A 24938-nucleotide genomic window follows, 5' to 3' on the forward strand; every position below is an offset into this window, starting at 1 on the left:
GTGTCTGCAAACGGGTGGGGGCCGACCTGGAAGGGAACAAAAAGGGAATCTGATTTGAATTATGAGGTCCACAGGGCCCGTAACATAAATAGGGGAAAAAAGAGGCGATAGAGCTGCCTGCTTACCTTCGGCACTAATAAGCAAATGACCTTGGTGATGGCGTTTTGCCCTTTATGGGAAAGGAAGTACGGTACAAATTTGTAATTTCATATTTCGATAACCACGGGAACCTTAATAACCACGTGGCTGTTGGCTCGTGCAAACAAACGCCGCGTCCGTCATAGAAGTCTCGAGCACACACAAAAAAATGCCACGGATCCCAACGGGGATGCGTGCGAGGCATTTACATTCCACCATTCCGCAAAAGACTCCTTCCTCCCTCTCCTGAAGTGGTTCAAAAAACCCTTAAACATCATTTTTTACGTTTTACTCACCCCCTCCACAGCCTATCCTCTCGTTCTGTTGGCAAATGTTGTGCTAAATGAAACAAGTTGTTCTATGGTTGCTTGGTGCCGCGCGACGCAACTCCACCTTCCCGATCTTCGGTCCACCGCGGTCCCCCGGTCGCTGAAGCGATCACCGAATTTATGAATGGCCAGGCAAAAAATTAACATATCTTACGATCACGTCCTCCGGCCTGCGTGCCTCCCAACCGCCCCTTCCACATTAGAAGGAATAGGTCCCCCCCACCGCCGCTTCGTCGTCGTCGTCGCTTAGTGGATCCTTTATTGGCGATCTTCTTCAACTTCTTCTTCTTCTTCATCTTCTTCCTCGCTGCTTTGTTTAGCGAGTTCCAGCGAGATGTAGTTGCGTGTTCAAACAGAGTTTTTTGGGCTGAAATTGGATTTTCATCGAGAGTAAAACAAATTATAGTAACTGCACTAGTAATTCAAAAAGGTAACGATCTTATAAATTAAACATAGAACATAAACATAGAACACCGTGTGCGAGCGAACGAGACACAACAGCACTCCTCCCTCTCGCTCTATTACATCGCACCTTCTCTGTCTCTCGCGCGCAGCTACTGCCCCTCTTCACGCACGTTTCTCGTACATCACGCACACCCAGCCGTTCGCAGCGCGTTCACCACCACAACGACACGTATTATTGCTTTTGATATTGGTTTTTTGTGTTGTTATTAGTCGCGTTTCGGTGTGTTGGAGCGGGATTTACTATCGTCCCTCTCCTCGAACGCAGTCCATCGCACTCTCGCCCACGGTGGCGCCGGTATTGGAAAACAGTGCGGTGCGTTCTAGGCCGGTGCCGGATCGAGCTGACCCTCTCCCTCCCTCATTCGCGGTCGAACTTTCAAAGCAGCAACATCTCTCCGCAGGAGGAAACGACCCCGGACCTCGAGAGCAGCCGGTAAGAAAACGGGCTGCGCCTGCTGCTGCCGTTCGATTAAGAAAACGCATCCAAGAAACCGTTGAGCAAACGCGTTTCTGTCGGAACACACGCTAGCGGAAAAAGTGTCGCGAAAATAAACCGGAATAACGTTCGTGCGTGGTGCGTGAAGTGCTTACGTGCTGTGTGGTGTGCGCACCACACCGGGTTTTTCGCCGGTTTTCTCGTGCGCCCTGCCCGGGGGGTGGTGGTGATTAAATAATAATTTTTCCCCGAAAAGAGACGACACACACGTTGCCCCGGTGTTCGGTGTGACCGACTGCGAAGCACACTTCCGTCTTCCGGTGAGAGAAGCTAATCTTCCGAGTGTGTAAATTTGTGCTGTGTGCTGCGGTCTGTGTGTGTGATGGAGACCAGAAAAAAAACCTGTCACCGGATGTGCGCCGCCGTCTTGTCCCGGGGGTTGGGGGGGTTGAGGCGCGCGGAACTGATAACCAAAATAATACCCGAGAATAATGTGCAGCGCTGCGAAGTTCAATGAATTTGTGTGTTTGTGTTCCGGGCCCCCGTGGAGCCCGTGGAGGGTTGGTGGTGGTGGGCCCTCTCGGCGGTGATAAGTTCGTCTCGTGTGGCGTCAGAAAGTGCATGCCAAGTGCCAAGAGATATTGCAGAAGTGGGCGACTGACTGAAACGTGGTCGCGAAACAGTAGGCCATTGTTGCCAGCAGCAACTGCTGCGGATGACACGCGTTTTGTTGACGTTTGAACCGCTCCCTTCATCATCATCACCATCATCATCTCCATCGTCATTATCATTACCACCCCGTCATCACAGATGACACCGATCGTGCCCTGGGTTGCGGGGGGCGCACGCAGTGGGTGGAATGGGTGTGTGTGTATTCCAGCCCCAAAAGGGGTTGGTTGGGGGTTTTTAAAAAACATTTGACAGTTGGTTGTGGGTGGCAGAAGGGTGGTTGAATGATGCGCGAAGGGGTAGGGAGCCCCCTGAAAAAGGCCATCTCGTTCTCACGCACGCCCGATCACCGAACACAACGAGCATATCACGGTCAACAGGCCGGCCGGCCGGCGAACCGGCTTGCGCGGCGCAGCCACTACAAAGTGTCAACCGCGAGAGCTCGCGCATTCACACATACACGGACCGGGACACAGGCGCACACACGGTGCTTGTATAACACGCAGCAGACACGCCAGAAACGGCGGCGGAAGGGTGGGGAAGGAAGGGTTTAAAAATATTCGTCAGGAAGGGAGGGGGGACGAGGGGAGAAGAACAAATCCGCAAAGAAAAACAATACCACCGACGACGACGACGACGACGACGACGCGGCGGATTCGCAAAGAAGGACGAAACCACGTCGTCGCCACCGTCGCCGCCGCCGCCACCGTCGTGGTGTTGTTTCTCTCTCTCGTTCTCTTTCTCTTTCTCTTCGCGACCGCCGCGCCGTTTCGCGTTCTTCGCGCCGGCCGGCCGGCCGGTCGGTGTTCGTTCTTTTCGCTCATCGTTTTGCGCTGCGCTTTAATATTTATCGAGTGTGTCGACCTTTTTACCGACCGTCGTGTGCGTGCGCTGCGTGCCGGCTTGCCGATGGGAAGGAAGGGAGGGGTGTGGGGGGTTTTTTGGATTTTAGAAGGTCTGCTGCGGACACGACTTTTCGCGACTAACTTGCAGGCGCGACCGGCCTGCTGATCTTTTTCCCGAAACACTCTCTACCGCACGCGCGCACACACCACACCAGCGAGATATCGCGCGCACACACACTCACCGTTCCGTCGCCTACTTACGCGCCGCTGTGTCGTCGTGTGTTGTCACCACCAACAGCTGTAGTAGGAGGGCCTGATAATAGCCGGCAACGGGAGAACTGGAGAGGCTTCTGACCGACCGACCGACCGGGCTGGGTCTGGGCTCTGTTGTCGAAATCGATCGACAGCGTAACGGGACTTTTTCGGGACTGCCGTCGCTGTCACTGACCGCGCGCGCACACACACACACACGGCCATCGGGACCGATCGAAAGGGTAAAGAGGAAGAGGGGAGGGATCGAGAACTTCTAATCCGATCATCTGGTGAGAGAGAGAAAAAGAGTCGTCCGGTCCATCCGAACGAGCCGGTGCAATCCTGTTCTGGACTCTGTGTCGGGGGCTCTGGAGAAGATGATGCGTGGCGACCACCAACCACTCTTGTCGCAACAGCAGCAGCAGCATTCCTTCAGACTTTTCGCGAACCCAGACGGGCAACCACGACCACCGCTCGAGCGCACCGCACGCGTACACACACGGTAGAGCGAGTGAGAGCGGACGAGTCAGCACATTCCTTCGTGGTCGCGCGTCGAGGTAGGCTCTGGCTGACGGACGGACGGGCACGGTCGGATTGTGCAAACAAGGATAGCCAGCCAGCCAGCCATCCAGCAGAGAGAGAGCAGCTGACGACGACGACTTTTGGACTTTGCGACGAGGAGCAACGGTTCTGTGTGGAACTTCCACTGCTCCCGGCGGGTGTCCTGTTGCTTCTCCGTCAGTGTGGTGCCTGGCGCCAATAGAAAAGTTCGATTTCCATTGTTCTCGCTGGCTGGCTCCGTTGCCAATTAAGAGAAGTATAGAAAACACAAATAAGCGTGGAGAAGGAGCGGTTCATCGTAGTAACCCGTGCACGACGACGGCCGTGGAGACGGGGGCAGTTGGTTGTGAATTTCGGCGAAATACGGTCGCGTACTTCGCTTCGCGACCGCCGCCATCATCGAACGTGTCGTGTGCCGTGTGTTGGAGTATTTCTTACGAAATCGTAATTTTCGCAGGGCCCCCCCTTTAGACACCATCTCGCCAGCACACACCACACGACGAGGACACACCATCGCCGGTAGTAGTAGTAGCGAAGAAGAAGAAGCAGCAGCAGCTGTGAACCGTGTAGCAGTAGTGAGAGTGAGCGAGAACCAGTGAGAGTGAGTGAGTGAAACGCAAGAGTTCGCGGAAGAGACTTGAAGCACACACCGCGATCCAACAACAACGACGAAGAAACAGTAGCAAAAGAAGAAGACAACGAAGACGACGGGCCGATTTGAGAGCCGGGAGAGCGCCTGAGGAGCGTTGTAGAAATCGCGAACTGTTTTTGGTGATTTCGTGTGTGGGGCCCTCCCTTTTGTGGTTCAAATTCGTGGCCACCGCGGCACGCACGCACGAACCACCTTCCCAAAAACCCCCACCCGTCCCCATCAATTCGAAGAGGAAGAAACGAGAGAACGAGAGACAGAGAATGGCTCCGCAGGCTATGACCGCGACGGTAAACGGACACTCGTCCGCCGCCTTGCCACCGGTGACACCGGCGGTTACCGGTGTGACGACCGCAGCAGCAGCAGTCACGGTAGTGATGTCCTCTGCGGCCGGTGCCGGTGCCGGCCCCATCCCGACAGCTACCACCGCCGCCACCCTAGCCGCCAACCTGCCCGGTATCAATCAGCTGGCCTGCGAGGAGATCATCTACGAGGAGCTGGACAATCGGTTCGCCGAACCGGACCACCACATGATCAACGACGAGCGCATCATCCAGAACCTGATCCGGCTGGAGCGGCTCACGATACCGCACTGCAACTACTTCCTGGAGGTCCAGCAGGACATCAAGCCCAACATGCGCAAGATCGTCACCACGTGGATGCTAGAGGTACGGGTTTCCGGTGTCGTCGACGTCGACGTCGCAGAACACGATTTCGCTCCCCCCCCCCCTCCCCGGGCTTTCGTTTCTTCTTCTTTTTTGCGCACACTATCGTCATCTAAAACCCCAACCCCCCTTTTTCTTTAACCGGGCGCGCACCAACACACACGCGAGAGGGCCGCGCAAAAGAGCGAGAGAAACTCCCGTGGTCGTGTTGGTGGTTTTCGTGTGCTCTAAGGTCAGGGGGGAGGGGGTTGGTGAGAGGTGGTTGGGGGGCGCACAACGATGAAGGGGTTTTGTCTCTTTAAAATTTAAAAAACCCATTCCGTCGCTGCGCAATTTAATAGGCGGGGGGCGGCGGCCAAGCAGAGGATAGATGTGTTACTACAAATTCTCCTCCCCCCTTTACCTCCCATCTTCTAGTAGTGGTCATCTTTTTGCGCACCCCCGCCGCCACCAGCCCGCCCCTCGATGACCTCCTCTTGACAGTCCAGCGAGCACCACCCGGGGGGGGGAGTTTTAAGGGACAATCCACTGGGGAATGGTTTATTTATTAGCAGAGCAATCCGCAAGGCACCTCCCTTCCCCCTTTCGCTTTGCCTCTTCATTTCTAAGCATTAAGCAACGCACCTCCTTCTGCGTGAATTGCCGGATTGCTGTGTTTTTTTGGAAGGAACAGCACCGGTACCTCTGGCACGCGGAGGAGAAGGAGAAGGAGGTGGATTTTTAAAGAGCTCCATCCAAGGAGGGAGCATTGACCACCCAAAAACCCATGAGCAGCAGCAACAGCGCCATCATCCTTCTTCTTCTTGTTGTTACCATTCCCCCATCATCGTTGTCGCAGTCGTTGTTGCGTACGATCGTTACGCGATCACCACACAACCACGACCACGATGATGATGCCCGGTGGTGGATTCTCGTGTCCGCGAATTTTTTCGACAATCGTGCCCTCTCGCGACTCCTCGCCTGCGCCTCCCCTTCTTCTCTCCAGTGCCGTCTAATAACCTTGCAAATTCTGTTTTTTCTCTCTTTTACGCCTTTCCGTTTGGTTGGATCGCCCCCCCTGACTATGGATGGTTGCTACAACACACCACACCGACTTCATCGCCATCGTCTTCGTCGCCGTCGTTACCGTCACCATCATCGCCGCCTGCCTTGTTGATGGGCCGATCATCACCATCATCATCATCATGCTCCGTGTGGTGTCATCCTGCATTTTTGGCAATTTTTGGTCGACCGACCCCCCTTTAAATGGCACACACGCACACACACATGGACGCACGCACGCAGGTTTGCGATGAGCAAAAGTGCGAAGAGCAGACGTTTCCACTGGCCGTGAATTTCTTCGATCGGTTCCTGTGCGCCCTGCGGATCGATCGCTATCACCTGCAGCTCCTTGGCTGCTGTGCCCTGCTGTTGGCCTCCAAGATTCGCCAGTGTCAACCATTGACGGTCGATGTGCTAAGCGCCTACACCGACCATGCGGTTTCGCCCGATCAGATAAGGGTAAGTACCAAACCACACTTTCTAGTAGTAGTCGCCTGAGGAGCCCCCTGAGTTCCCTTTGGCTGGCATGTGAGGTGTCGTCTCTGGTTCTCGCACACCGCGCAATCTTTGTGCCCCACGACGACGTCGGTCGTGTCGTATGCGTGCCACGATGGCGTGTGTGCGCGCGCGCGCACCAGCACAATGTATGTATATAATAACCCCCCCTTTTTTGGCACATACATAGCAGAACCTGAATTCTCGCTCTCCTCTCTCCTCTCTCTCTCCGTTCTGTGTTCTGCTCTCTCTCGCGATCTGAGTGCCACCGCCCCGCTAGAACCGAATGTGTTCACTCCAGTCACACATTCCTCTCTCTTTCTCTCGCTCTCGATGATGATGATGATCATCTCGTCATCAACGATCATCGCCACCGATCGTGCAGCAGACGATGGAGATGAGTTAATGGTTTTTTTGGTTTCTGCGTTCGCCAATCTTCAATCCCCTCTTCCCCCCCTCTTCATGACAATCCACATCAACCCTTTTATATGCCGTGCGTAATGATGATCGTGGTCCGCGGAGAGGAAATCGCGAAAAAAATCGCCAAAAAATAGCGAGAAATTAGAACCACCACCAAGCCGGGCACCATCATCATCATACACCCGTTTGTGCCGTTTCGTTTGGTGCTGCTAGATCGCGAGATCACCACCCCATTAACCTTCGGTTGCTGAACTGCCCCCCCCCCCCCTTCCTGTTCTGAGGGGGTGGTTTTGCGGGGGTGGTGGTGGGTTGCAATTTTTTTCGCTACTACCGCCGCCGTTTCCTTCCGCAGTCACCATCTTTTCCACCTCCTCCTCCACCACTCCTAGTCGCACGCTGCTTCCACACACGACGATCGTGTGATCGTGTTCTCTAGTGTGTGTATTTGTGGAGCAGACCACGATGGCTGGCTGATGATTCGGTACGGTTCTCTGCACTGCTGCTGTTGCTGGTGGGGCTTAGAAGTGTGTTTATAAATCATTGTCTGGCCATTTTCGATCAGTCATTTCGCAAATCGCGCGATCGGCGCAAAAAATAATGATCCCTACGACCTCCAGCAACAGTAGCAGCACCATCAATCGGCGTGTGTGTGTGTGTGTGTGTGTCTGGTTCCGGCTTTAAGATTATCGCGTTTTGTTGTGCGTGAGAAGACCAGAACAGGCCACCACCACCTCCACTCTCAATCCAAGAGCCATGTGCGCACGTTAAGCAGCGTTCGCCTGAGCCTCAAAACTCTAACAAGTAGAAGAGATCATCGTAGATCGTGTTGCGTAGGTTCACACATGCCCCCCGGCGCAAAGAAAACCCCTCACGCAATTCTTGGATTCTCGATTCCTAGGGAGAAGACGGGTTTCTTCAGGTCCATGACCAGAACCATCACATCCCCCTCCCCCAGAGATAACCCGTCGTGGATCACGCGAAATGTGTCTTAGATCGCGTATTCGAATCCACCCCTTTTTTTAAATTTTAAGCAGAACTCGCCACTTCACTTAGCATATATATATATATATATATATATATACAACACGTTCACGCGTGCAACAAGGTTCCAGTTCCCAGTAACGACCGTATAGACCACGGAGCGTGTTAATCGAATACTATGAACTCGGGCGGATCGATAACACACGGCATGTATTTGTGCTGCTTTCAGGAATATCCAAATAACACTTTTACTCCGTTTTCTTCGTCGGCTCTTAAACTACATAAATAATAAACAATAAACAGTTTTGCGCTGCTGCAGTACTAGTCATCAAGGGGGTGGTGGGTTTGTTGGGCAGGATGGAGTAAGTTCCGCAGCGCGGAGCGGAAACTCATTCAATCGAAAAGCACCGGGGGAGGGTGGTGGTGGAAGGCCCCCATATCAGTCGAACCGTGAAGGAGAGAGGCCCATAATCCACCCCAGGAAAAAAGGGGGTCAAGCTGCCACCACCCTAGGGTGGGGGGGTAACACCGACCACACGCGAGAGAGAGGTGATATGGATACACAACACCACGAGCATGATCGCACGCACCCAGGCAGGCACGCACGCAAGCGCCATCCCGCCCGACAGATGGAGATGGTGGTCAACATTATCGAGGCATCGTCACCTTGAATGCAAAAAATGGTGTTGGAAGGGGGGGGGGGAGAGGTGTGGTGGGCGTCTCATAGGAAAGGCAGAGGAGGATGTAATAAGGGTCCGGCTGACCAAATAGTTGGACTCCGGTGTCCGGTCCCCCGCCATCGCTCTCTCGCTGCACACACAGTGCTGCTGCTGCTGCTGCTGGAGAAGCATAAAACGTTCTTTCTGCAGACTCGTTGAAGGAGGAGGGGGGCAGATCGCCGATGACCGACGATCGATGAGGGGCAGAGAAAAAGGGGGTGCTGTTTGGGAGTGCTATTTAAAGCCCATCCGTCTCCATCACCCACTGGTGGCACACACACACACGCACCACACACCCATTGAGACACAGACTAGAGGAAGAGGAAACTCCAGCAGAGAAAGAGGAAGCGCCATTTAAATGCCCAACACCAAACAACGGATGAAGCGAAGAAGGAGCTGCTGCGATGAGAAGTAGGAAGAGGAGAGGAGGAGGATCACCAGAAAGAAGAAGAAGAAGCGACATTAATGCCGTTCAACTCGCGCGCCGCGCCCCGTGTGTTGTGCATTTAAAGCCCACACAACACACACGAATGGATAGATGTGTATTGTTGCGATCAGCACTTGCCAATCGGGCGGGGGTGTGTTGCAGAAGCTCTAGTTGCCGTGTGTGAGACACACACGGATGATGATGATGATGACGGTCGAACATCATCATCCCCATCAACAGCGCGCACCGTGAAAGGTGTGTGTTCGTACCACCGCGACGCAAAGTGCGAAGAAGAACTTCTCCGTGGCAAAAAAAAACCACCACCGCCCTCATGCGGCGGTGATCTTCCACTACAGCCACAACATAGAACCGACAGACCGGGGGGGCCGCCGGCCAACGGCCCTCATTGACGCAGGCGCGCATAAAATTTGCAAAACGATCGCGCATCCAATTCGCACAAATGAGCTCTGGTGCTGGTGCTGGTGGTGCCAGCCAGTCAGCCAGCCAGCCAGCGTTGTTCTCTTCCGGCGCGCCGTGTGCCGATGATGATGTTATTGCGCCGCCGCCACCACCACCGCCGTGTGCTGTGCCATCAGTTTTCGGATTTTTCCTTCAATTCCTGTGTCTGTGGCAGGCAGAGTGGCCGAAGAGTAGAAGGCACAAGCGACCGAAGAGACCGAAGCATCACAATTCCCACGCTTCCCACGTTCCTGTTGTGACTACTGGGTACTGGGTACTGGTGGTGGTGTGGCAGTTCGAGAAGCGAACCGAACGTACGTTGGTGCCAAATTAGGATGGACAGAATGCAGAATACCCGGCTACTGCTGCTTGCTCCTGTTGCCTAAAATGGTCTTAATTAAACAAATCCTGCCCTGCCCGCAAGAACGACACGGACACACGGACGCGCAGGCGTCTCACTGGCGTCCATTTTGGCACATCGCAACCCGCTCATCGTCGTCGTCGTCGTCGTCGTCGTCGTCGTCGTCGTCTGCTGTCTGCTGCTTTCGCCAAAAACGGTCACCGAGAGAGAGGTGTGTGACCTCTCCTCCCCCGACAGTCGAGATCACGCGCGCCCACCATCATCCAGTTGTTTGCTGTTGGCTTCTACTTCTCCGGATGTTGTGTGTGTGTGTGTGTGTGGCACGCTAATCCATCATCCCCGCAGTACGTGTCCCGATGCTGCGCTGGAAAGAGCGAGACAGCAAGGATGCAATATCCTCAGCCCACTGGGGAAGTGGAGGGGGGAATCCACACATAGCGGCGGCAGCAGTAGTGACCGTCGGTGGGTCGTCCTTCGCGGTCGCATCAAACCCCGTTGTCGCCATGGCCTGCTAACTGCTGCGCCCCGTAATACGATATCAATCAAAACCAATTAAGCGCAAAATTCTCTTCGACTGTTCGGAGGCGGCCACCATCGCCGCCACCACCAGATAGTAGGAGCGCAACACACACGGACACGGACACATTCATCCTCACATCTCCTCTCGCCCCCACAATCATCCCGCTATTGACGGTGTGGTGCATCTCTTCCACTCGCAAAAGCACTCGCAAGGCAAGACCCCCTGCCCAAAAGTTGTGAATCACAATCAGCAGCAGCAGCAGCAGCAGCAGCCGCAAAAGGAAAGGGGAGAGGACTGTGGAAGCAGAAAGGCGAACGGCGCGACAATCGCAGTGCGATCGCGCACGGGATGAGGGGGGGAGGCGACATTATTTGGATATTTTGGAACTATGAAAGGAGACCGCGCGACCGGATACTAACACACACACACACACAAACACGCGCGCGCGCGGGCCTTCCTCTGCGTATTATCCATCTTCATCAGGATCGACTGTCGTCGTCGTCGTCGCGGAGGAGTCTTTTGCGTGCTTTGCGGCGGCGGGGTCGATCCACTTGCTGCCTGATCGTGCGCTTGCGCGAGCGAGAAGCGAGGAAGGCGCACAGGATCTCTCTTGCTCCTGCTCCTCCTCCTCCGTCACAGCATCGGCTGTTGTATTCGGGCGGGCAGGGGAGAGATGTATGTTTGTGGCAAAAAATGATTTACATTTATTATGTGGCGTGTCGAATAGGACGAGGAGGAGAAGGGGGAGGATGAAAGAAGCGAGAGGATGGAAGGACAGCAGCAGCAGCGAGCACACAATAGCAGCACTGACGATCACACAAGCACCAGGCAATCGTCGGCAGCAGCAGCAGCAGCCACCCAAGAGCCGCCACACGATGAGGAGAGACAACCGGGAAGGAGAGAGAGATCGTTTGGTGGTGCGTGCGTGCGTGTGTGTGATCATCGCGGTCGAGATCTCGACGGTCTCGGTGTGCTTTTCTCAATGGAGAGAGAGACAGCACGACGGACTGCTATTGCTGCTGCTGCCCCCCCATCGAAGAAGGAGCAGGAAGCGTAAAATCTGGCGCGCCTTCTTCAACAGGCGGCCGGCCACCACCGTCGTCGTCGTCATCGTCGTCGTGGTCGCCGCGATTCCCGCGCGCGCTCTTTTGCGCGCGCGATCGTTTCGCTTGGGTTTTTTTGGCGCGCTGCTGCTGATGTAGTGGTGGTTGAGAGGAAGGAGATGGTTGGTCCTCCCCCCATCGCACGTCTCATCGGCTTCCAAAAGCGCCAAAAATAAACCCCATCATGGAGACCCCTCTGGGACCCTCTGGATCTGCGCCCGACGCCGCGCACACCTACTAATTGGGCATTTTGTGGAGATTTGGAGAATCAGCAGCGCAAGCTTACTCCTCCTCATCCTTCTCCTCTTCTTCGAGACACGCGGTGTGTTTAGTGTATATCGTCTTTCATGTTACGGCACCACCACCGGATGTTGTGCTCGGCCGCGAGCTGGCCGCGAGCGAACGAGCGAACGAGCGAATGGAAGGCAGAAAACCTCGCAGTTGAAACCTGATTCTTCTAATGCTTTGCGCCTAGAGACGGGCAAGGCACGGATCGTGAAGGAACGACGATCCTCATTTCCAACCGTTCTTCAACCCATTATCATCGGCAACAACAACAAATGCTGAACATCATTCTGGACTGGCTGGACTGGACGAGAGAGCGCAGTGAGAGAGTCCTTAGGAGGACGTCGTTTGGACCGGCAGCAAGCACTAATCTCGATCTCGGACCACCGATCTCTCGACGAAATTGCTGGGCCCCAGCGACAGCGCGCCAACGTCACGATTCAGGTAGAGGTGAGATAGAGAAGGAGAAGCCAGCCAGCCAGCCAGCAGCGGGATCGAGCACCCCCTGTTTTCGGCCTGATGGAGGAGATGGGCAATGGCCAAAAAAAGGGCGGCAGTTAAAACGCGCGGCAAAACGCTCGAATTTCGGGATTGAGGCCGGTCCGGCCCGGCCCAGCCCGGCCCGGGACTGGAATCTTCCTCGATCGATTTGTGGTGGACCTCCGGGAGACGACCTCCTCGATCGTCGTCGATCGATCCGGTTTTGCAAGGCTCTGCAAGGCAAGGCCCCCACCCCGTCCACTCCAATCATTTCTTTTCGTTTTAGCCATGCCGAGAAAGACGAGCAAAGGAAGGCCCCCGTCGTCGTCGCGGTCGCGCCACCTCCCTCTAACGTACAGCTTGAACGAGTCCTGCGCGCGCGTTCCTGGTATGTAGGAGAGACAACGACCTGCTGCTGCTGCTCCTGCTCTTGAAGTGCGCGCCCGAATCTCTTTGTGTTCCTGGGATAGTGTGGCGTGTGCACCGCTGCTCTGCTTCCCGCCGCCACGCCTTCTGCGGTCACACAACCGGGGGTGGAAAACCGGAGAAAAGGACCACCGGAGCATAGTTTTTTTTTTTGTTGCATTGATCGATATTCACCGGCATCATCACCACTACCACCAGCACAAGGGACCAACGAACCAACGATCCTGCAACCTCAATCTCACCTCTTCCATGCTGCTGCTCGCGCGAGACCGCATCCACCACCACCAGAGAGCCACCGCGGTAACGAAAGTGCAGCGGCAGCGACCGCGCCGGATTCCAACGTGATATGGGCTGGTGGTGGTGGGCACTGGAAAAGGGGGTAGCCCAAAAGGGCGCGCAAAAGAGAAGAGCGCATGTACTGGTTCCACCACACCGACACGCACATGCGCCACCCGGTGGTGGTGCCCCCGGGTTGTGACACCCCATAGCAGCACCAGACAACATACCATCGAACCACCACCACCACAGAGCGCGCACAGGAAGAAGACCCGGCCAAAAAGCGCGCGCGCGATCCCCATCTCCCGTTGGACGAAGCCGCTGCCTGCCTCCTTCGCCGCCGTCTCAAGAATTAGAGGACCGCCGGGCAGCAGCAGCACCAGCAACAGATTCCTTTACCGTCGTACCACTCCTCCGATCGTCTGTTCTCTGTTTGTGCACATTTGTCCACGGAGTGGAGCGCGATGTGTGGATGTGTGCGAGTGTTTGCATGGCTGGTCCAGGAGGACAACATATGCGCGCCCGATCGCGCCACAAATGAGCAAAAACACATAATCGGAAACAAGCGGACGAGGAGCGCACGGGACAGGCAGGCAGGCACGCCACGCATGCATGCGGTGGTGGTGGAAAGAGAAAAGTCTGCGCCATCGTCGTTGTCGTCGTCGACGCAGAACCCGATCCCGTTCGTCTGGACCTGAGTGTAACAGAGAGCGTAGCGAGGAGCGAGGAGCGAGGAGCGAGGACGTGCGTGCAAGCGAGACGCGGTCACGAGAAATTCCGTTCGTCTGTTTCCCAGAAATAAGGCAAAGCGCGCAAAGGAGGAGATGAGAGCCACCGGGGAAAGACCATAAAACAACGCCTGGAACTCCAGAATGAATTGTCCGGTTAGAGTGTGACCGTGCGGTTGGAAGGCTACAGAAAGAGAGAGCGAGAGAGACCGAGAGAGCAGCACCCTGTGGAGGTGCTGAGGATCGTGTGGAGGACATCCCAAAGTACTGAATCCCAGCCAGCCAGCCAGTCAGCCGGTGGGGGTAGAGATGGATGGGGTGGTGCGCATCATCTTTCGCGAGGCCACTTGGTGTCTGTCTCGTTTGAGGCGCGCGTTCGCGCCGACCTCATGGGGGGGGGGGGGTCCGCACGGCCGGCCCCGTTCCGTATCACGGCGCGCGGTATGTCCTAACCGTTTCCTTCAGGCCAGCGCGCTTCCAGTGCTCCTTTGGGAAGACACATGATGATGCACCACCACCATCACCACTACCTGCATCATCTCCACCATGTGTCTGTCCCTCGGTGAACCCCAGGCCCAGGAGCCGCAGGAGCAGAAGATCCTGAAAAATGGGTTTACAACATTTTCACACGTTATTCTCCTCCTCGATCATCTCGATCTTGGCGAGAGAGGTGTGTGTGTGTGTGTATGTATCTGCTGTTGGTGGTGAGCATCATGGGATTCTGGTCGTCGTTGGAGCGACCTCCGGTACACACTCTGTGGACGTCGTCGTAGTCGTCTTCCTTTTGAACGTTTTGTGCGTTGTTTTATCTTTTCCCGTTTGTTATTTGCCTTCACACGAAAGCGGCCCCGTTGCTCTTTGTCTCTCTCTCTCTCCCCTTGCTCTCCTTCTATCTCTTACTCGTTCGTTCTGGTTGGTCTTCTGTCCGGTTTTGGCCTTTAAAAAGAAGTAAAATATGTGTTTTCTTGATGTTTTATGCTTTCGTTTTTGCGCTCGCGCATCGCCCCCCCTCGTACTTTACCCGCTTTTTGTGGCCTCCGAGTCGATCGTGAGAGAGAGAGAGGAGACGGGAGAGAGCGATAGAGAGATCGTGCGGCAGCAACCAGATGAGCCACACACAGAGACACACAAGAAGGATAACGTGTAGAGAGAAGATGGCTGGCAGGGCTCGATCGTTCGTTCGTTCGATCGCTCGCTCGCTCGCTCAGCAGCCGTCTTCTGTGCGCTCTGGCCGGCTACCTCCTTAGCTTTTCGGGGTTCTTCTGCTCCGACGAAGTATCTCCTCTACCCAGCACCAGCACCACGTCCTGATCGTTGTCTTTGTCATTTTTCGGTGGCCGGTTCTGCACACACTGGACCGGGTTGGGTTGAACGTTTGTGTGTGCGTTTGTTGCGTACTTCTTCTGGTTCTTTTACTTCTTTTGCGTATCTCCTGGTGTGGTGGCTTCTTCAAAGTGTAGTTCTTGTTATTCACTCACACCCTCTCTTTCTCTCTCCTTCGCGCTCACTCGATGAGCTGTACTGTGGTGTCCGTCGTGATCCTCGCCCCGTGTTTTGCTATCTTTCGTTGGTATTCCAGCCAAAAGAAAAGGAGCAGCACCGGATCGCGCGGCCTCTATGGTCCGAAACGGGGTTCTTCGCTCTTTAAATGGACCTGCTTTTGCTGCCGTTGTGCCGCGGGTTCGATGGGATTTTTTCCCGAGTTTGCCTCGTCCTTCGTCCCCTATCTTTGGAACTCCTTCGCTGCTGCTGCTGCTGCTGCTGCTCCTGGCTCGGTCCATTTAATCATGTTTTTAAGGGCCGCCAAGGACCGACCAGCGCGAAAGGAAAGGGTAGGAAAGGAAAGCGAAGAAGAGGATACAGGACGACGCTCCCTGGCAAGCAGCAGAAGAGGAGACAACAGAGATTCACAAAATATTCCGACAAGATGCGATTGCGAATGCGCACACCAAGCGCCCACCACCACCACCAGAGGGCGCAGGAAAGGGAAGGCTCAAGAGTGGCGCACCCCACCAGCCAGCCAGCCCCGGCCGGTCCGGACCATATATCCGCGCACAGCACACAGCCCAGCGCGGATGGAAGAACATGAATGAATAAGAAAAGCATCTCCTCAAGCATCGCGGCGCGCCTCGCGATCGCCGTCGCCGCCGCCGCCGTCACGGTGGTTTGAAATTGAAGGTTAGGGTTAGAGGGAGCAGAAGAGGAGTCGTTCGTTCTCGAGCGCCACAAGCTGTGTGTGTGTGTGTGTATGATGTTGAAGAGGGTGACACAGAGAAGAAGGAGAAGCAGAAGGAGGAGGAGGAGGATCCGCAGCAAGGGAGGTTTTCGCCGGTCGCACACTTTGAATGAAACCGCGAAACGACGACGACGACGATCATGTGGCGGGGGAGAGGAGGAGATGTGCTGAGAAGGTGGTGAACGACCACCGTGCGATCACCACCAGCGCCAGAGCGAGAAAGGGGGCTGAAGTATTTGGAGGGGGGTGAAGGCTCAAACTTGTTCAATGTTTTAAATGGCCCCGCAGAAACAGAGAGACAGACCGAGAGAAGGAACAAAGATCAGAGCGCTGGTGAGCGGCGCGCTCACTATCAACATCATTGATCGCCAGCCTCATCATCATCCGGAGTTTAGGCTTATGGTCGCGAAGGTCTTTTTCTGTCGCACATACAGTTTGGGAAGAATCCTGGAACGTGGATAGAAAGAGAGAGAGAGAGAGCGATTGATAACCTTTATTTTGGTTAACGATTCATTCCAAGAAGTGTCCAGTCCAATGATGCTGTTGCTGCTGCGGCAATGCCTAAGAAGACATCAAGGAACAACCAACACACAACACCCTTCTCACACCACAGGTGAAGGTGGTGATCGCTTCTCGATCGAGTGATCTCTCTGTTGTTCTCCCTCTCTCTGTTTCTCTCTTTTGTGCTATAACAGCGCCAGCAGCAGAAGTGTATCCTGCGACCGACGAACGGACGAACTCGTTCTCCTTCCCTACTCTGTGCCCTCTAACACAGTTACATACCTCGAGCACACGATCTTGCCATAACTCTGAAGCCTTGTTGCGGACGCGCGCGCGCCCCACGACGAGCATTCCACCTCCGATGCCGCCGCCGCCACCACCACCGCCACTGGCATTGGAATGTTGCCTGCCCAGCAGCAGCAGCAGCACACCTTTTTGGCGCAGTTTTTGGCTATATATGTCCGTGTGGGAAGCAAACGAAAGAGATGGCACGATGTGGCGATGGCGCACGGATTGGAGATTTTGCCGGTGCGGTTCCTCCTCTGCCGTAAGACGTTCGCGCGCGAACACACACACGCAGAGGGTGTCCTGTCTTGGCAGGACCGAAGACTATCTTGGCCGCCGCCGCCGCCGCCGCCGCGCGGCTTCGGTAAAAAGGAAGAGACCTCCAGGAGAGCGAGACAGATCCCCCTCCCACCACGTCACCACCTCACATCAGCGGAGCAGAGCACACGCAACAATCACCACACACAGACCTCAGAGTGGTGTGCGGTGCTGGAGCTGCTTCTTCTTGCTTGATGATACGGTGTGGTAGTTATGGTATGGTCCGCAAGAAGTTTTAGCAGAGCCGCGCGAGCTCTGCACCTCTTCTCACCATACCGACCCGGGAGAGAGGGTCTGTGTTATCTTTCCGATCATCAATCAAATGTGAAGCAAACGAGAAAAGCAGACGGCGGCGGGCGGCGTTTGGGGACCTCTGATTTTTGGGCCGCCCTATACCCTCCTTTCATGCACATAACATTGTCCTTAGAGAGAGCGGGGAGGGGGCCCCCTAAAAAGGAACACCACACCAATACACAAAAATAGAAGAAGAAGGCGCCAGCTATGGAGGTTCTGGAGGAGGTGGTGTGCGGGTGCGCAGAATCTGGCCCTCGATCTCAACGATCACGAATCACGAGCAAGCGGAACGGCAAGCCAAAAAAAAAAGGTTGGAGGAACCTCAGACGAGATCTGTGTGTTGTTGCTACCTTCGTTAACAGGCTAGCTTCCCGATTTGTGCGCCAATCGAGCGACCGTTGTGTGTGTGTGTGTATGTGTATGTCGAGCTGCTGGTGGACCCCTTAATTCACATTCTCACAGTTATATAGGACCGTGTCGGCGTCGGCGGCGGCATTCCTTTTTAGCGCCTTCCTTGAAGGATCCTCCGAAGTGCGCTCGCCCTGGGGTTCGATGATGGATTTAAGATAGATGGATGGCGCAAAGGGGAACAACAAGTTTTTTTTTTTGAGAATCACGCACACGTCCCTAGATTCGGGCTTTGTTTGTGCGCCAGAGCGCCTGTATTCTTGACCAGCGTTAGCAGCGCAATAAAAACAGCTCACGCGCGCGCGCTCGCGCACTCTGCTTGATGATTTGACCGGGGATCATCGCACGGCAAGGACTCGGCTGGAGAGCGCGCGGTGGCGCTCCCTCTAACTGTGGCCGTTAGAAGAAGACACACACCGGATGATTCGGATTTGGGCGTTCGATGATTATTTCCTTTTCATCATTATGGCGAACACGACGTTGCACGAACCACCGGGGTATGTGTGTTGTCCAGACGCACCAAAGCAATCAACTGAGCCTCGATCAACATCTTCTTCGCCGTCTCTTTCGGTCATTCATCGAGCAGCAACCGCCATGCTAAGGAATGCTTCTTATACGGGACACCCTACCTGTGGAACAAGCAGCATCCTTGGGATGCGCCGTGGACAGTGCCATGAATGCGCAATGAGTAGCAGCAGCGACTGCAGCACCAGCAGGAACAGGATCAGTAACGACAATTCATCAAACCTTCCCTGTCGGATCCCTGGGAACATCTAGCGGCAGTAGGAACAGAGGGATGCAGTAGAGGGATCATCAGCAACCAACCGTCCCGGGGCTGCTGCTGCTGCGGTGTGGTTGATGACCGTTTCGGTTTGCGGGATTTATTGCATTCCCAAAGTGTGTCCTTCGATGATGCAGCATCAACAGAAAGATAGAGAACCGGAGAGAGATAGGAGGGTGAACGATGTGATGTTCATCAATCAAGATCCGCGACCGAAGCACCAACGGGACCGGGACACCAAAGAGAGACCGTGTGGAGATGGGATGGGCGATTTATGGATGACCCATAATTTTGTGGTCAGCTCTTAGGAGAAGGAAAAAGTTGTCGCCGCGGTGTCAGGGTTGTTACAACATTTGCATAAGCCCTCGACAAGCAGCAGCTGGCTGGCTGACTGGTTGTGAAGTACAAGACAATCCATCGGCGAGGGGAAAACCGAAACCGAAATGCATTCCGTTGCGTGGCAGCAACAATTTAACGGTTTTCTTCATTATCCCATTTGTTGCTTTCGTTTCGCTTGGCCACGGCTTCGAATATCCTTATCCCACTCAAAGGACACCCAGGAACAGACAGACAGGGACGTCGTGTGGCCTAGGATTACGAGATAACGATCGTGCGCGCGAGCGCCGCACTCGCCTTGATGATGATGATGATGTCGATTGGGGAGCACATTGACCACGTGCCCAAGGTGTTCGTTCTTCACGATCGGCAGTGCACGAAATTTATGCACATTTTTAAGATCCTCGAAGAAAAAGGAACAACACGTGCCTGGTGTTCCGTCCACCCTTCAAACTGCCCAACAACACATCAATAATCCACGGGCAACGCGCCACGTTCCCGAATAAATTTATCCAACTGCGAATGCATGTGCTGTGTCGTCTGCACAGGGACAGGAGTGTCCTGTGCGTTGTGTGTCGGTCAATCGAGTCTGTCTTGAGAATAATAATTACGTTTCTTTTAAACGAGAACAACACTCACCACATCCAGATGGCGGCTCGTGCGCCTGTCATTTGACGGGAGGGGGCCATCTGCGCGCCTCAAAACTGTCGTCATTTTGTTGTAACGTTTGTTTTAATTGTTTCGTCCTTTTTCGCTCATTTCTTCTTATCTACCCCACGTTTTTTGTTTTCCAGAGCTGGGAGTTGCTGTTGATCTCGAAGCTCGAGTGGAACATCAACGCGGTAACGGCTTTCGATTACGTCGATCACATCCTGGAGCGTGCCAAGTGGGGCTCCGATGATTCCCGGCTGCGCGAGCATGCGCACACGCTCATCCACGTCTGCAATACCGGTAAGTAGGAACAGACATTCCGGAGGTGTGTGCGTGTTTATTGCCATCTTTTTTAGGGATTCTTATCTGTATCGCAAAAAAAAACTTTGAAGAGAGAGCATCGGCTCATCACCAACTGTCGTGTTTTGGCAATCAAGCCCCTCCGAACGGACGACGGATAGCAGGACGACTGTTAGGAGTCGTCCCTTCGAACGCACGAACACATTCTGTCCTTCTTAACGGCGGGAGGGTTGGTAAACGTTTAATTATCGTGTAAACCATCGCCAGAGAACCCCTCAGTGGACGGACGGACGGCAAGGAGTAGTGTAGAAGAAGAAGGAACACACCAACCACCGTCCCGTCGTCATCATGTTGCGCCGATTCCATCAAATTGATTTGTCAAACTCGGCAGCAGCGGGCCTGTCCTCTGCTTCTGCATACACACACACGTGTATGTGTGTGTCTGGAGCAGGGGCGCAACATGGGAGAGGTCTCTAATTCGAGGTCATTTTCATAAAATTCCTTTTGCGAGCACCGCGCAAACGGGCTTTTATTGCTCTATCACCGGGTCCCCGCGCGGACCGACCGGACGAGGATCGCTGAAGAAGAAGAAGAGGAAGAAGAAGAGGACGTACAAGAGAGAGAGTGCGGAATGTGGTGCGCTGACTGTGAAGCCAGTTTCGCCTGGATTTTTTGATTTTTATTGCAACCCAAGAACAACCAACACACAACGACCGGCACGACGACACAGCGATTGGGGACGACCACCAGAACACATCCTCCGGTCCCTTCTTTATGCGATCGAAGAAGACCGACACTCCGTCGTCGTCGTCGCCGTCGTCGACTCCCCGGCGGGTGATTCTTCCATTCTGTTTTCGGGTTTTTGCTTGCGAGAGGTTCCGAGAGAGGAGAAGAGCGAGAGCGCTCTCGATGCTCGAGGACACAATTATTCTTCGATTTCAATGCCACCACCACCCCAATGCCTTAGTGTGGCCTGCTATAAAGAGCCAAATTCCTTTTTGGCCTTGCTCGCGATCAAATCGCACCAGCGCGCGCCACATACACACAGCACACCACACAAGAAGCACCCTATATGTATATACCTGCCTGTTTCCTGCGTGAAGAGAAGAGTTCCTCGATTCCTCGAGATTCGGGGATATTTAAATTCAAGGTTACAGAGACGCGCGTGCAATGTGTGCGCGAGAGCGCTAGAGAGACCGAGAGAGACAGACAGAGAGAGGAGGCAAGGCTTTTAAGCACTGCGCCAAGAGCGCGCGCGAAACTCGTCTTGTGGTGTGTGGTGTGTGGTGTGTGGTGTGTGCGCACGATCGCGCCTCACCGCCAGGAGCAGAGCAGCGCGCACCCTAAGCGAAGGGCGACCCATGATGTCTGCACGACCGGCTTGCGGCGGAAACGAACCAGATTCCTTTGCGTGTAGCCGCGCGTTCCTTTCTTCTTGTGCCAACCAGCCAGGCAGCCAGGTCAAGGGACAAGGCTGCTGGTGGTGGTTGTACTTGTTTTCGGTGGATTGTCGCGCACCGTTCAGGACTTGCGAATTCGCAACCAGACGCGCCGCAAGAGGGAATTAAATCGCCTGGATGTGTATTTGTGTATTTATCGTGCGCTTAGAGCAATACACACCAAATTCACCATCATCACCGCGACAAGGACCTCTCCTGTGGGGACGAAACGTTGAGCGAACAAAGAAAAAACGGGCGAAAAACGGGCTGAGGAGCCAAGCCGCCTCCGAAGTCTTCTCGAAGCGCAAACGAGTAATTTGCAAAAAGAAGTCGATTTGCACACACGCTCCGAGGGCGCGCACACTGTACGTCTTAAGAGGGAAGCAGGAAGGGCAACGCATTGTGCAACAGACGACGGAACGCCATTAGAGGCCTCGAAAAGAAGAGAAAAGAAGGAGCGAAGGGACTCGCGGACACTGGACGCGCACATATAAAACATCTGCTACCTTTTTATGCTGCTGGTCGGTTGGTTGGTTGGTGCTACTAGTGAGTGCCAGAGTGTGAGCTTCGAGAGAGGATATCCTTTTCGTCGTTCCTCGTCCGCTTCAACGACGCACCACACCACCACCATTCCGATGCATTGTCGTCGTTGGCACTCGATCGTCGAACCCCTCGAATTTCGAAACCGTTCCTTCGTTCGTTTGCTCCTCGAGTTAATGGACTGACCTCCACACACACACAGCACACACTCTCTGTCTGATATCAAACATCTGCTGCTGTCGGCCCTATCCCTAGGGGCGCGCTCATGCGTCCAAGGATGACGGCATTTCCTTCGACGGACATCGAATGTATCGGAATCCTTGCCCCGGTGCGGGTACTACACCGTGCAGGTTGCTGTCGCTTGTGTGTCGGTGCCGGTGCGGGTCCTTAGTAAACGGTTACAACGGCTGCGAGATCGAATGCTGATCAACGAACTTGTTGAACGCACGCACGAGCGCCGCAGGTGTTGTGACACCCTCTTGCCTCCCTGCTCTAGTGGTGATGAAGGAGAAAGCCAGGCGGCGAACCTGAACGACGGCCGGCCGGTAGTCATGTCCTTAATTGACCCGGGTTGTTGTTGGTTTGGGTTCGCTCTATCGCGACACCTCGATCGCTCAAATTTATGTTAATTTCCGGTGCGCCCACTGAAGGTGTCAACGTGGCCCGAGTGCGCGAGGGTGAAGTTTAGCCTGCTCCACAGGCTAGAAGAGTCCCCGGAGTCGGTGTCGAAAGTGGTCTTGTTGTGGTCCTGCGACTCCGGAAGCGCACTTGTATGAAGGGCGGGCTGACCAGCAGTCCGCCATGCATGCCGCCACCACACCATAAACGGACACAACGGAGTCCGCGAGGGTCATTTTCCACGTTTGGGAAGTGCCAGGATTTCCTTTTACGTGAAATGATCGCGCCGAGGCGGTCGGTCGCCGGTTGGAGAGTTGAATTCCATTCGCCCGGATCGCGGCAGAACTGGCGCCCGGTCGTTCCCAGGAACTTAAAGGAACGTTGCGAGAGAGGGGAGTAGAGGAGTAAAAGAGTTCGAAGGAGGAAATGGTGGTGGTGGTGGTGGTCCTGTGCTGTTTGCTTTCCCCTCCCAGCGACCCAAAAGTCAACGAACCACCTATGGTGGCCACCTTCGCAAGGTGAGATCTTATCGATCCCCAACGGCGGGGGGGAGATCGAGCACACACACACACGCGTTCGTGCGTGCGTCTATTTGTATGTTTGCTCGCTCGCAAAGATATCAGGAAATGGCTCTAAGAAAAGGTGTGGGGTCTCTATATAGGTGGCCGGCCCCCAACCACCGCAGGGTTCCTGCGCCGCGGAACCATCTGCCGAAAGACGTGATTTTCGAGGCGAGGAACCGTCAGCTATAAATCCCTGTAACTCTAAACTCCTTCGACGTTTACGTCAATTTCATGGGGCGTACGATGAGATTCATTTAGTTAGTATGGTTTAGTTGACATTTATCGCGCACCAGCTGCTCGTCGCCGTTCTTTTTGTGTGTGTGATCAGCGGAATGTTTTCTTCAGGAACTTCTTCTACAGGAGAGGGGGACTAGTCACCGGGGGTCTCTATAATGCGGACGCGCCACCAGGATCTTGAGACAACTCTCCTACTAGGCCCGAAAGGACCGTTTCTTCTAACCGGTTCTTTCCGGTTGACTAAATTTAGCAATTTTCGCAATTCTCATCCACACAATTGTTGTATGATGTTGAGGCGGACGAACCTTGGGTGTGTGTGTGTTCCCCCTTGTTGTGAGAAATCTGGGACATATCGCCCGCAACCCCAAAGGCGAGAGAGAGACCGGTTGGCTGTGCCCGCTTTGCAAGTTTTTCGTTAATTTATCCTGGAGTCTTTTTCCGTTGTCCGTTTGCTTCTCCAAAGAAGGGACGACCATTCAGGTTCCACACGAGTCCGACGACCTGCGAACGAATACAGCGGAGAGGAGAGTTCCCAGACAAAAGACCGAAGCAACAACAGGCAAGCAAGCCAAGTCAGGTCGAACGAATATGAAGCCCGATGAGTTGTGACCATGGAGAGAGATCGTCCACGACCTTCTGGCGGGCATTCGATAGCCATCAGCAGCAGTATCGTGTACATACCCCAGGCAGGCTCCAGGAGGGAAGGATTGGAAGTGGTCGATACACTCGATAATGGGAGTCCGAATTAGTTCATCAATTACAGTTGCAGCCTACCGCGAGGGAGGGATAGAGGGGTTTGCATATTTCTGCAACATTGTTGCTCCAGCAGGAGAGAGCAGCGCAGAGGACTGGTTGGATGGCTCACATTACCATATATCACGGTGGATAATATGCTGACGTGTGGGGGGGACAAGATGATGATGATAATGATTGGCGGAAGGACATTACGATTAGTATCGGTATCTGCTTCGGCACATAAATGTCACAACCATTCCTTCTTGTGCTCTCCGATGATCCGGTTGACGTTATCGTTGTCCGGACTCCTTCTTCTCCTCTGTGTGATGTGGTGTGTTGTGTCTTGTTTGCGGAAGACGAAAAACTTGTTCCCTCTTCTCCCGGGGTGTACACGTACCCCTCTTCAGTTGTCCCGTAAACTGTCTTACCGGCTCGGCTGTCCCCTCATCGTGCACCGGTGCGAGTCCTTTCAAATTCGGGGACGGGGTTCTGACATCCCGCAACACAACACCTATACGCGCTGTATTCGACGGTGGGTCGAAAACCGTTACAGAGTTACAGAGTATTGCTCCTCCTCCGAGGAGAAGACGAAGAAGGGATCCGAGGAGCGAATGATCTGGAGAAATGGTTTTACCCCTTTCGCCGTGTGTCCCTTTTGCCCCCGGTTACTGGTGGTGGTGGGATACCGCACGATCAATAAATTAATTACTCCCCTGGTTTTCTTCACACAGGACACGCAGCAGAATATGTAGCCTGTTGCTGTTGCCTTCTGCCAGCGTGAAAAGTAACAAACCCTGGGTGTCTCGAATCTTGTTTTGGGTAATAAAATGTCCAACCACTTACCCTTTTTTACCAGGACCACGCGGACCCAGGACCGGATACGTACGTATCCCGTTGGACGATGAGGACAGGGGTTGATCCTGGAGCTTTCCACTCTCTCCCTCTTTGTCTTTCTTTCCATGTCTA

The 24938-nt window shown here is 54.4% G+C and overlaps 1 protein-coding gene across 1 annotated transcript in view; it reads left to right on the top strand.

Moving 5' to 3' along the window:
* The first annotated feature begins 1302 nt into the window (after positions 1 to 1302).
* LOC125953987 (G1/S-specific cyclin-D2) overlaps positions 1303 to 24938 on the top strand; it is a 38612-nt gene continuing 14976 nt past the window's right edge. The window contains exons 1-4 of the mRNA XM_049683905.1: positions 1303 to 1365; positions 4153 to 5012; positions 6294 to 6509; positions 19684 to 19840. Of these exons, the coding sequence (XP_049539862.1) occupies positions 4608 to 5012; positions 6294 to 6509; positions 19684 to 19840 (778 nt within the window). The 5' untranslated portion in view covers positions 1303 to 1365; positions 4153 to 4607. The remainder of the gene's footprint in view (positions 1366 to 4152; positions 5013 to 6293; positions 6510 to 19683; positions 19841 to 24938) is intronic.

Source organism: Anopheles darlingi, chromosome 3 (genome assembly GCF_943734745.1).
Source record: "Anopheles darlingi chromosome 3, idAnoDarlMG_H_01, whole genome shotgun sequence".
Classification (NCBI taxonomy): domain Eukaryota; kingdom Metazoa; phylum Arthropoda; class Insecta; order Diptera; family Culicidae; genus Anopheles; species Anopheles darlingi.